Source organism: Arvicola amphibius, chromosome 2 (genome assembly GCF_903992535.2).
Source record: "Arvicola amphibius chromosome 2, mArvAmp1.2, whole genome shotgun sequence".
Classification (NCBI taxonomy): Eukaryota; Metazoa; Chordata; class Mammalia; order Rodentia; family Cricetidae; genus Arvicola; species Arvicola amphibius.
The window spans coordinates 115,413,962-115,427,461 of NC_052048.2; the positions used below are offsets into that span (position 1 = coordinate 115,413,962).

A 13,500-nucleotide genomic window follows, 5' to 3' on the forward strand; every position below is an offset into this window, starting at 1 on the left:
GCTGCAAAGGGAGTGATGCTGGCTCTTGACAGCTCGCTGTTACAAATGTTTTGTTCTGTTCTGTTACTAGTTATTGTCATTAACCTTTATTGTATCTAATTTATGAATGAAACTCTGTCATAGGGATGACAGCATACATCACCTAGTTCCATTTGTGCTCCCTGTATCCACTGGAGCTCTTGGTCACATCACCCACCATGAAGGTCTTAAAGTGAATCCGTTCCTTGTACCACAGTATATTAACTTTAGATACAGAAATTTTTGGAACAAGGAAAGTCACTTTAGTAAATGAGGGGCAGTGCACAGTGACTATAGCTTACCAGGTAGATAGAATCCCTAATATGTATGCACCTAGCAAGAGAATATCAAATATAGCCAGTAAGTGAATGAAAAATCAATGATCCCACTATTATATCTGGAGACTTTAAAACTGTACTACCAAAGAGGCACATTCATGAAGACAGAAAATCATCAAGGATGTAGCTGAATGCTGCAAAGATACCAAATAACCTGGATATAACTGACTATTTCACCCAACAGGAAGACACACACTCTTTAAGCATACATGAAACGTTCAATTTACACGCCACACGCTGGACCATAAAATGCCTTAAAACAAACTGTTTTGGAAAGTGTGACTCTGCATCCTGGCCTACAACAGACCAGAAGATGAGGTATACAAGGTTGTAGCTAGGTCCAGGAGCTCCCGCATGGGAGGCAGCTATTCATGAGGAGTCACAGAGATGTCAATTGCTACACTCCAGCTCTGGGGCTGTAAGCATGCTCTCTGCTAGGCCAGTGAAGCCAGGAGTGGTCCAGCGCTACCTGATGGACAGCAGGCTTTAGGGCCAGGGCTAGACCATGCCTACGATAGGTCTGAGGCTAGAGTGGACGTGGTGGCAGGAGCTCCAGGCTATTAGAGCCATGGAAGTTGGGACCATTGCCCAGCACCCTACGCTATTCCCAGTGAAACACCTGTCTCTGCACTACCATGGCAAGAACCTGAAACAGCTGTACTACGCAAATCAGGGCTTCTTCCTGGGAATTCTCCACAAGAGTTGGATGGAGGAGGTCCAGGAGAAGGGTGACCACATAACAAACCATAATTTTAAGAATGGGAAAGCAGACCAGAGAGATGGCTCAGCCATTAAAGGTGAGGATCACAACCAAAATGTCAGTAAGTGAGGAACTATGTCATCAAAGTACACATGTACTGTTACCTTGCTGGGAAGAAAATGAGGGTCCTTGACTTCCACACAGAAGCTGAAATTCCAAGGGAGTAAAACCATCAAGCAAACACAACACCAAGAAGCAGACACTGAGTTGGACTGGAAACAGTCTTGTTGGGAGCATCAGCTCTAAGTCAACAGAGTTCATTTTGTAGGATGACTAAGCTATACTTTTAAGTTTTATTCCAAAAAATGTCTACAGTATGTATACAATGCCTGATTTTAGAACAGTGGAGCAGAGCTAGAAGTCAGTTGGAGAAAGATAACTGGAGGATCACAAGCAACACACTGCCAACTAACGAGAAAGACTCCCAGGACTGATTGAAATGGCAAGTACAGCTCATCAATATGAGTGACATGTAGCCAAAGCAGCACTCACAGGGAAATTCATGGCAGCAACTGTGCACACATCAGAAAAGAAAAAGACCTTAAAACTAGTCATCTACTCTTTTGTTCAAGAAACGAGAAAACGTGTACAAATTAAATACAGAATATGGAAAAGATAAAAATTAGATCAAAAGCAACTGAAGTGAAAATTCAAAATCAACTGAGAAAAAGTTGCTTTTTTTAGAAAATCATTGAGCCTCTTGTCAGGGAAGAAGGAAGAGAGAAAGAGAAAACACAATTGTTGTCCTTAGACTTTCTGCATCATAGGCAGAGCTATACCTCCAGCCTCCACAAATCCTTAATACATCTGAAATGAAAAATATCAGACTGATACACATGATCTACCAAAGCTCACACAAGAAGAAAAAGCTAATAGGAATAGCTCCGCCACTAGCAGAGTCAATCCCTTCTGAAACAGAGAGCACCGGGCCCAAAACATTTAAGGAAATCTAATTCTCTAAAGTCTCTGTTAGAAAATAGAGGCAGAGGAGACCTTCCATAATTTATCATGGAGCCCTAATATCAAAGCAAAAGAAAAAAACCACAAAGCAAGATCTTCCATGCAATAGTTCTCAACAAAACAATAGAAAAATTAATCTAACAATGAGTTAAATCTAATCGAGAATTAAATGACATGATCTAGTAGAATTATTCCAGGTATACAAAGCAGGTTCAACATCTGGAACAAGACCTCTTCTTACTAATCCTTGCTAGCCATTGGTCTGGAGATCCTAACTGATAGAGTCAGACAAAAACAGGACACAAAAGGCATGTACACCAAAAGAGAGGAAAGAAAACCTCAGTCTGCAGATGTAAATGTGTCTATAGAAAACATGAAATAATAGAAACTAGTAGAGAAATAAGAGAAAAGAAGTAGGGAGAAGAGGAAGAAGGCATAAGGAAAGAGGAGGGAGAGCTGGGAGAGAGGAAAAGAGAGAGACAAACACTCCTATAGCCAACAATTGGTTATGATAAGGTTCCAGACAGTGTTAATATAAAAAGTCAATCAATTCCCTGTATATCAGCAATGAATAAATGGATTTAAAAACCGAAACCATTGCTATCTAAATTAATACTCCTAAATGAAATACTTACATAAAAATTAAGTGAAATACATAAGGTTCATATGAGGAAAGCTATGAAATTACAATTAAAAACCTAAAGATTAAATTTGTAGAGATTCATTCCATATTTATGCATTAGAAGTATGCATAATGAATATGAATGAGAATGGCCCCTCTAGGCTCACGTTTGAATTTTGGGGTCTCAAGTTGGTGGAACTGTTTGGGAAGGACTGGGCTCGTTGAAGAAGGTGTGTCATTGGAGGGTGAGTTTTGAGATTTGAAAAGACATTCCCAGTGTTCCCTCTGCTTCCCGCCTATGGATCAAAATGTGCACTCTCAGCTATTCCTGCCACCATGCCTTCCCTCTTCCATCATGGACTCTAACCCTTTGCAACCGTGAGCCCAATTAAATGTGTTCTTTCATCAGTGGCTTTGGCCATGATGTCTTAACAATAGAAAAGGTAACAGTTATAAAACGTCAGCTTTTCTGAACTTGACTTACAAACTTGATACAATTCCAATGAACTGATTCCAGAAAGGTAAAAGAGCTTAGAGCAGTCAACTTAATGCTGAAGAACAAAGTCAGAGGACAGACGTTTATTCTAAGGCTTATTGTAAAGCTATACATATATACACACATATATACACATACACACACACACACACACACACACACATGGAATTAACAAAAAAGAAAGTGGACATTAGAACAGAACATAGAGCCCAGAAGGGGGCCCACAAAAACATAATTATTCAATAGTCGACCAAGGAACAAAGGCAATAAAAGAAGTAAAGATAGTTCTTTCAACAAATGGTTCTGGGACAGATGATACACACATGCAACTGCAAAACAATAATCAAACAAAGCCCTCAACTCAGACACAGAGCTCACACTCTTCATAAGATTACATTCTTCAAAATGAATCATAGGCCAAAATATAAGATGCAAAACTGTGTAGCTTCCAGAAAGAAACAGGGGAGTGGCATCTGGGCGACCTTGGGTATGGACTTGGCTTTTTAGATATGATGTCAAAGATCTGATTTATTAGGGAAACTAGTGGTGAGCTAGACTTTATGAAAATCCAAGACCTCTGCCCTACAAAAGACACCATCAATCAAAGGAGAAGATAAGCCACAGACTGGAGAAACGTATTTGCAAAGTATGTCCCTGATTAACGCCCAGGATCCAAAACAGACAACACCCAAAACTGGACAACTCAATTAAAACTGGGCAAAATATGTGGGCAGAAACCTCACCAAAGATACTCAGATGGCAAATCCATGAAGGCGTTGCACATGCTGTGTATCACTAGGGAATCACTGACTCAATTAGAGGGTGCCCTGGTTAGGGTTTCTGTTGCTGTGATGAAACACCATGAGCACAGTAACTTGGGGAGGAAGGGCTTCTTTAGCTTACACCTCCAGATCACAGTTGATCGAGGAAGGAAGTCTGGACAGGAACTCACACAGGGCAGGGACCTGGAGGCAGAAACTGATGCAGAAGCCATGGAGGAGTGCTGTTTACTGACTTGGCCCTCATGGCTTGCTCAGCCTGCTTTCTTGTAGAACCCAGTACCTACCCTAGGCCTGGCCTCACCAACAATGGGCTAAGCCCGCCTACACCAATCAATAATTAAGAAAATACCCTCCAGGCTTGCCTTTAGGCAGATCTTCAGGAGGTGTTTTCTCAGTTGAAGCTCCCTCTTCTCTGCTGTGTGCCTGTGCCAAGTTGACATAAAACTTGCAGCACAGAGGGGATGGGGAGACGACTCAGAGGCTAAGGGCACTTTGTCTACAAACAGGCAAATCTGAGGTCAAGTCCCTAGCAACCAAACAAAAATCTGGGCATGGCTGCATTTTCCTGTAATCTCGGCACTGGGGAAGAGGCAAGTGGATCCGTAGAGCTTGTCTAGAGAGGACGGTGAGCTTCCAGCTCAGAGAGGGACTTCACCTCAAGGCAACTGGGTGGCAAGTGATAGAAGAAGGTATCTGAAGTACCGTTTCCACTTCCGCATGTGTACACAGGCAGACACACCCACATACTCATGTCCTCATGTGCATGCAGCACACACACACACACACACACACACAGAGAGAGAGAGAGAGAGAGAGAGAGAGAGAGAGAGAGCACTACAGTATCCCATTAATATTAAAATAGACAAAATCCAGAACCACTGACAACATCAGACACTGGTGAAGATGTGAGGTATAAAAGTACCCATTCACTGGTAGTTGAGGGGCAGGGAAGGATGGCATAGTCATTTTAGCTATTCAAACAGCTCAGCAGCATTTTCATCTTCTTAGTTTCTTTCCCCCAAACAAAGCATCCTATTTACCATGTAATCCAGCAGCTACACATCTGGCACTCAGTAGACCCAAATGGATTGAAATTTTATGTCCACATCAAAAACCTGCTCATGCGTTGTGGAATAATCGTTTTGTACACTCTAAAGATGTGTCTTTGCTAAGGGCCTTCTTATTGGTTTAATAAAAAAGCTGAACAGCCAACAGCTAGGCAGGATTTTCCAGGCACAGAGGATGCTGGGAAGAAGAAGGGCAGGATGGCAAGGAGATGCAGGACTCAGAGGAAGCAGCATAGGCAGTCCAGAGCAAAGGTAATGATATCATGAGGCAGAAAGTAAATTCATAGAAATGGGTTAATTTAAGTTACAAAAGCTAGTTAGAAATAAGCCTAAGCTATTGACCGAGCTCTCATAATTAATAAGAAATCTCCATGTAGTTATTTGGGACCTGGCAGGCAGGACAGAAACTTCTGCCTACACTCTTGAATGTTTGGGCAGCTGGATTTAGAATCTTCCAGATGTGCATGCCTTTGAGAGGTGCTTCTGAATGCAGACAAATGGCCTTTGGTATATCTAGATACTCCACTACTGACTGGCCTTAACAAGAAAGACTTCAAGCCATGGAGCAACATGGAAAAGAATATTAAACACATTTTACTAAATGAAAGCATCGACCTGAAAGGCTGCACTGCACCAGTCGTACGGCTCCGCAAAAGGCAAAACTATGAGCATCAACACAAGGGTTAATGGGAAAGGAAGCTGAGCAGGCACAGAGGTCCCCAGGGTAGTGATGTCTTTCTTTTGCCTCTTATGTTACTACACTGGATTCTTGTCACTTTGTGTTTGTCCAGTCTTACAGATGTTCCCATGCTCACCCTAAGCCCTGACGTAAACTGTGGACTTTACATGATAATGACATGTGGGTGTATGTTCGTCGGTGCTCTCTAATGGCCCATTCCGGTGTGGAGCACTTTCAGTGGGCCTGTGCATGTGTGGGGCCTGCACATGTGTGGAGACAAGGTTCTATAAGGATCTCAACACGTCTGCTCAGGTTCGCGCTGAAACGCAGACTCCTTAAAAATCCCAGGTCTGCAAAAATAAACTGTTTCTAAAATGAAACCAAGCAGGTGGAGCTGGGCCTCTCGCTTGCCCCAGAGCGTGATCATTGGCCTAGAGTGGGCACTGCATAGAACCTCTGGCTGAACAGATGTCCCAGGAAGAAGACAGTGTGGCACATGTGGTGGAGGAGGAAGAGAAGCCTACATTGCCCTTTGATCTGGACCAGATAGCATCCTCAGGTGGATCACACAGTCCAGGCCACAACGCGTTGCTCTGCTTGGCTTTCTACCCCTTCCACCTCAGCAACATTCACCTTTCCCTGTCCTGCTCCAACAACCCTGGAACAGCACTCCCTTGCCCCAAAGCAACTAACTTGTTCAGCACAGTTTAACCACTGGCGCCCTCTGGTGTTGACATACCAGATCAGTCCTTCCCCAGGGTGGACTTGGGTATGCAGGTTATTGAACTGGAGTTTGTATAGGAGACTTTACTTTTCTTTTGACAAAATATCCAACCACACGCCAGTTAACTCGGACAGCTTAAGGAACTTGAGGAAGTGGAAGAGAAAGGACTTTGAAAAGCCTAGTGCCCGGAATAAAGCTGCTTAGGCATGGGGGTACTGAGTGACAGATATCCACAGTGGGAACGCAGGGCGGGGCGGGGGCCGTGTCCTGGAGGCTGGAATGACACCAGGAGGTAGCAGACCAAAAACTGAAGTGGATGTCCCAGCTTGGAACAAAAGAAACCCGAGTTACACTCACATAAAGTGACTGAGCCACTTATATCACATGTGCGGGCGTACACACACCTACCCACACCCACACGGGCATGGGTGTCGGGGTGGGTGTTGGGGGCACTATGAGGGAACACCAAACAATACCATAGCCCCAAACTCCTCCCGACTCAACCCTGAACTACCTGCAACATTCATTTGCATTGACTTCTTGGAGATGCCGAAAAGAGGCACTCTGCTCAGGCGGGGCTATCTGTCTATTTTAAAGAGCCACTGTTGTCCTGTGACTTAGCTTCCATCCTTGCTGCTCTGAGCACCCACCATGTGCAGGTGGGGCCCCAGATGCAGAGCCTTCCCAGACTGGCCTGGAATTTGGACACACAGATCCACATGCATCCTCTGCATTATGCTCTACAATTTTTTATGGGGGGGGGTTCTTTCTGTTTTCACCTTTTCCACGCTGATATTAAGGCTAGGCTCACAATTAGAAGGGGCAGACTAGTAAATATTCTTTAGGAGCAAGCTGACCTCCTGGGGTTAGTGTCAGTTCCATGGCTGAAGAGGTGATTAGACCTGCCTGGGCTGCAATAGCGCTTTCTGTGGGGGTGATTTAGCTATGGCAGGTAAGCACAAATGCACACAAAAGGGCTTGGGAGACCCAAAGCAAATGTTTTAATAGTGGTTAAGTCTCCGGTGGAAGTATAAAGACAACACAGAGCACACTATGTTCTATACATGCATTTCCTCTTAGGTCTGCATGAATCGCTCACAGTAATGACATATCTTTCTATTACCAGTGTGCATTTAATTCTAAAAACAAAAATGAAGAAAAAGTTATGGACAAAGGGTCCAGATGCTAAAACAATAGCAAAGGCCTGAATTTTGAAACTGATCAAAGTTCTTTTATGCTTTTAAATATCCTAATCACTTTTGTATAAAAAGGAAAACAGAGGTGGGCCTGGTGGCACATGCTTAACACTCAGGAGCTGAGGCAGGAGGATTGCAAGTTCCAGGCTAGACTGAGCTACTACTGAGACCCTGTCTCAGAAAAAGGTGGAGGAGAGAGAAAAGGGAGAGGGGCAGGAGAAAGAGGAGGAGGGGTGATCTGTCTACCTGCTTGACTCTGCAGAGCCATCCTCTGAAGCATGTGGCTGCATTTACTCTTTCTGTTACATTCAAAAGGCATATGGTCCCCCAAGCAGGCAATAACCAAACCAGGACCATAAGGACTTCTCTCAACCCATATAGCCCAGCACAGTCTCTAAAAACCTAGAAGTCTGTTACTCTCTATCGCCCCCTGCAGACACCATGAGCCGTAATCCAGGCAAACAGCCTGGGACCAAAGCAGTTACTAAAATCTAGCTCAGTGCTTGCCTAGCAAGGGCAAGGCCTTGGGTTCAGTCTTAAGCTTCAGGGGTGGGGGAAGGGGAGACAAAATGAGATGGATCTCAGAGAGAGGCTGGGGCTCGGTGAGAATCTCCAAGCTAGGTCTTCCCAAAGCGCACATTCCTCGTACCTCAGCACACAGCTATGATGTAGTGAGAGGACTCTGGAAGGCATGGTGAAGCACAGGGCTTTCGCAGAGCCCTGCAGGCCAGACTGCAGCCCATGAAGGAGATCTGGCTTCACCACTAAACTGTTTCTTGGTGTCTTCTGACGTCAGGGGTGGCTATACTGAAGTGGGCGTGCTCAGGCAGAGGAATGGATGGGTTTAAGTGGCCTAGGGATGAGTGGCCCACAGCCGGTTATACACGAGTAGTAACCGGATCCTTGGCAGCCCATTTCTAGACTGCTGCTAATGGTTTCTGGGCTCTACGGAGCAGGAGCTAGAGCCAAGGGCCCCAGACTCGGCTCAGTCTGGAATGGCAGGCGATGAAATGACTGGACCCTTCCATCTGCCTGCTTAGAGCCGGCATTTTCCTGTCCTCACTTGAGGGGCCCGACTGCCCAGTAATTGTGTGAACCCGGTCCCTCTGTGATAAGGGCAGGAAAAAGGACAATCCAAAGCCCAGAGGGCAGCCCTTGACAGGTTTCTGGCTATAAGCCCTGGGGTTCACTGCGCAAAAGTCAGTTCTCTGCTTCTTTGTCATTCAACAGCAGCAGAGTTACATAGTACATAGCATCCCCTTCATGTTTGACCACACACGGCATAGACCACGGGGGTTCTGGGAGGTGACGTCACATAGGCTCATCACAACCACTGCCGTCTGCTAGTCTGTTCAGTGATGTTTGCACAACAGCGACAAGGCCTCTTCATAACACTCTTAGCCAAATCGCTGCCACTGAGTGATGCGAGATATAACTGTACTCTCCCCTCACCCTAGACAGACGAGAGCAAACGCGCAACGCTTGCACTCACGTGGCTCACAGCGTGACCTGGGCGATGGCATGGGTCTGTCTGTTTAGACTCACGTTCTTAAGAAGCCTGTTTGACTGAAAACACTAGGACCCGTTCCAGGAGTAGGAGCGGCACCCAAAGCTGAGTCCACAGAGCCGCAGATGGACCATATGCAGCAGAGGAGGTGAGCTCTAGCCTAGGATGGCCCACCAGCACGCCTACAGTGGTGAGAACCTGGGAAGCCTGCTGAGCAGGAGAGCAGGGCAAAGCCATGACCAGAGCATGAAGCAGGACCAGGCCGCTGTGGATTATTAGTTTAACTATGGAAAGATGTGTTGTATTTGCTTACCTTGCCTGCCCAAGGCACATGATTGGCCTAATAAAAAGCTAACTGGCCAATAGCTCGGCAGAAGGTATAGTGGGAACTTCTGGGCAGAGAGAGTAAGGAGGAGGAGGAATCTAAGGCTCAACAGAGATAGAAGGTGACAAAGAAGTGGAGGGGAAGGAGAGACCAGGGGCCAGACATACAGACAGACACGGAGGAAGCAGGAAAGCAGAGCATACAGAATGAAAGTAAAAAGCCCCGAGGCAAAATATAGATGAAACAGGTTATATTAAGTTATAAGAGCTAGTGGGACAAGCCTAAGCTAAAGACCAAGCTTTCATAATTAATATAAGTTTCTGTGTCTTTATTTGGGAGCTGGATGGTGGCCCAAAGAAAATCCGAACTACACCAGGCTCCATGGGGACCCACATGGGCCACTGGTATATGAATTGTCTCCTCGGCCTCTCAATGATCACCTTCTCCCTGTCTGTAGAACATTTTTGAAAACACTGCCTCTCCATCCTCACTCCGGCCTAGTGCACCTGACACGCATTCCAGTGTCCCTCCTGCATAGCCAAGGGCCTTCTCATTAGGAGCTCATGTTTCATGTCTTAACTTAGATAGAATCTTAAGGGCATTCATTTTCATGAGAATGCTTTTCTCTTAGTGTGTGTGAGGTGTGTACTTCCCTCTAATCCTTGCTCCCCCTCCATATGGTCCTTCCTTCCTGTTGCCTTTGCAGACTTATGCTACAATCTACCACCCCAGGCCATGAAGGCATCCTTAACTCGTCTCTCTTCACACGAGGTCCTTACCAGAGGGCAGCATCTCTATAGCTACTCTACTTATCATTGGAGATGTGAAGCCAGCCCCTACTCACTCACTGGGCTCAACGAGAATGGCCAGCAAGGAAATGACTCCATGTTCCAGGGGCATGCTCCTCAGGGACCTCCTATCTCCAGGTCAAATTTATCATTTTGTTCCAACCCTGACGTCCCTCCCACACTACCATTCTAGAGACTGTTCCATCATTCTCCCTGTTCTCCTGTTCTAGTCACGCTAGACATGAATTAGTCCTTTAATATCTTTCTGCTGCAACCATGATTTACAATGTCCATAGTGTCAGTAAAAATCCCTTCAGTGATCAGTGTGTCCATATCTTGTTTATTTCTTTATACTATACTATACTTTAAAAATGGTTATTATTGATTAATATAATCAGGACAAAAAAATAAAACCTAATTTAAAAATACTCTCCATGAAAACATCTTGCTTTATTTGTGGTTGTTTAACACTGTGGGTACTGTGGACCATACAGAACTGGACCGTTTATTCAGGTTCCTGACTATGTCCCCACTTCTCACACTCACGAGTAATCACTGGGGCCACCCAGCACGCTCTATGGAAGTTCGCAGGTGGCATAGAACAGAGAGAGGAATCCGAGATGCAAGGGTCAAGCCCCACTTCTGGTAATAAGCTGTGGGCTATATACAGGTCACTTCACTTCTGAGCCTCAGTTTCTGCCATGGGACTGTGGCCATCTATGTCCAGCCCAGGGGGGATCAGTAAGACATCTTAGGTGACAATGCCCTAGCATGATTTTCTCCAAGAGTCAGCTCGGAACCAAGGCTGGAGAGAGACAACCACCAACTCAGACCTGTTCCTTCAATAATCAACCCTAAAAATAACGCCCTCTCTTCTGGCCCACTGCCTCTTTGCTTTAAATCAACATTTGGTTTTTCCCGAGTTACTAGCCACTTTACGAGGCACAGCCACATCTTCCTGGCCAGGTTTCCTCCACACTCACGGCCACTCTCTTGAAAGAGAGGTCTTCAAAGGTACCCAGTCAGGGGACGATGGTTTATCAAGGGTTAATGCTACAGGCAAATCTGAACCCCACTTTAGAAAGTCATGCTATATGGACAGAATGCTTTTACAAAAGGAGAGAGGAGGGGGGCACATGGGTATTGGGCTGAGGGGTCAGGAAGATCGACACTCACCTTTACACTGCAAGCCCTGCCGCAAGAGGCCCCAGAGCAGGGACCCACAGTGGTCACAGAACGTGGGGACCTTGTAGTTGTGGATCCCGAACTTGTGGGGCATGTTGACACTGAACCGTTGGGAGCCCACCTGCAGGACAGGAAGACAGAGCATGAGCACCCAGGAAGACACAACATCAGCACCCAGCTCCTCTAGGAAGTTGACTGCTCCCTGGATTCCTGGATGGATTCTCAGGCCCCCGGAGGGAACCTGCAAGCCACACGAACCCGCCCCTTCCCAGTCAGGGCAGGAAGCCATGAGATGAAGACGCCAATGACTCTATGGTCAGGGAGAGGGTGTGTACAGTGTATCCTCGATTCTCAGGTGAATGTGGCACGGAAAGGCCCCCTTTGAGCAGACCCTGATTAGAGTGTGAATCCATGACTAGGGGTCCTTGTCACTCGGCTCCCTGAAACAGCCAGTCTTCCCATGGTACCAGAATGCTACTGTATCTCCTCCATACACGGGCCATCCATTAGAATCCCATCAGAGTAAAAATTCTCCAGGTATAGCGAGAACAGTTGTGCCCACCACCTTAGATTTATCAGAGTGTCAACCATGCACCTTCCTTTCTGACTCCTAAGGTTGGATGAGGTCACTGTGCCCGCTGTAGTCCTATAGTTCTGAATGGTAGACATGTAATAAGAAAAGGAGCCAACCCACCAGGAATAATTTAATGAATAAATGAATGACACACTAAGGTAGAAAGGTACAGAAGCTTGGCCCATGTGATCAGGAGGCCCTTATGGGGTTGGAGACAGATGTATGAATTTCAGTTGGGATCAACAAAGACTCCAGGCAGCTTGAGAGATGGCTTAGAGTTTACAATCACTGGTTGCTCTTCCAGAGGTTTAGAGTTCAATTCCCAGCATCCACATGATGGCTCACAGTCATATACAATGAGATCTGATGTCCTCTTCTGGCATGGAACACCATATAAACTAAAATAAATCTTAAAAAATATTAAAAAAAAAAACCCAGTAACTCCAAGGTATTAGAGAACAGTGAGAACGATGGGAGATACATCGTCATACCAGAGTCCTAAGGAGGAGCAAACACGAAGACAGCCCACACGCAAGTGAACACACTCATGTGGGTATCAGCACACATATATTCACTCCTACTGTGGAGTGCACATGGGCAAAACTCTCAGAGAAAACAGAGGAGGAAGAACAGGGCAGGGAGAGAACTGTAAGATTAGAGGAAATGAAAGGAGAATTGACACGAAGACAGGGTGTTCTTGCTTCCTGCAACAACAAGGGGTATGCAGATGGTCAGACATGAGACACGCGACTGGCCAAGTGCTCATGGTGGCAAAGGAAAGGTCCAAGAAGCCCATCATCAGAGCTGATTAGTTTTCCTTTGAGATGGAGTCTTTCTATGTGGCCCAAGCTGGCTTCAAGCTTGCTATTAAAGTAGGAGCCCGTTTTAGTAGACGTCTCCCAAATGCTGGGAAAGAAGCGTTTAAGGCTGCAAGTGTCTGTGGTGTGTGTGCAGACACAGTGTGTTCGCTACACTGCAAACAGTGGCTCAGAGGAACAAAGTCAAAAACTAGACACCCAGTGGAAAGGTACTCCGTGACCTCTGCCAATGAATGGGGACAACCAGATAGGTAATCCACTCCACCATACTAAGTAGCCCCACTCGAGATCCTGGCCATTTAGGGGCATGCATCACTGGGGATATGACTGCTAAATCTGCCAGCAAAGACAGAAGAAAACATCAGGGGCCAGATTAAGTGGGAACTGTGTGTTTCCAATCTCAGCTTGCTACTGTACAAATCCCAGAGTCTTATGGGACATTTCCCTTTCAGGAGTGAGGAAAAGCTTCAGAAACCTGAGGTTCCCAGGCCATCAGACCTGTGAGAACTCTGAAGTCTGGGCATATGAGCTCTTTGCTTCTACTGGACTGGGCACAATGCCTGCCACAAAGGAAGTGCCCAGTAAATAGTCAACGGAATGTTCATAGGAAGGAAGTGGAGCAGTAAATGCACTATCTCCCTCCCCATCGTCTTGTAAAAGT

General features: G+C 45.8%; 1 protein-coding gene across 1 annotated transcript in view; it reads right to left on the bottom strand.

Moving 5' to 3' along the window:
* Positions 1 to 13,500, bottom strand: part of Prkce (protein kinase C epsilon) — a 523,658-nt gene that overhangs the window by 186,045 nt on the left and 324,113 nt on the right. Inside the window, 1 exon segment of the mRNA XM_038319964.2 lies at positions 11,439 to 11,568. Coding sequence (XP_038175892.1) covers positions 11,439 to 11,568 — 130 coding nt within the window.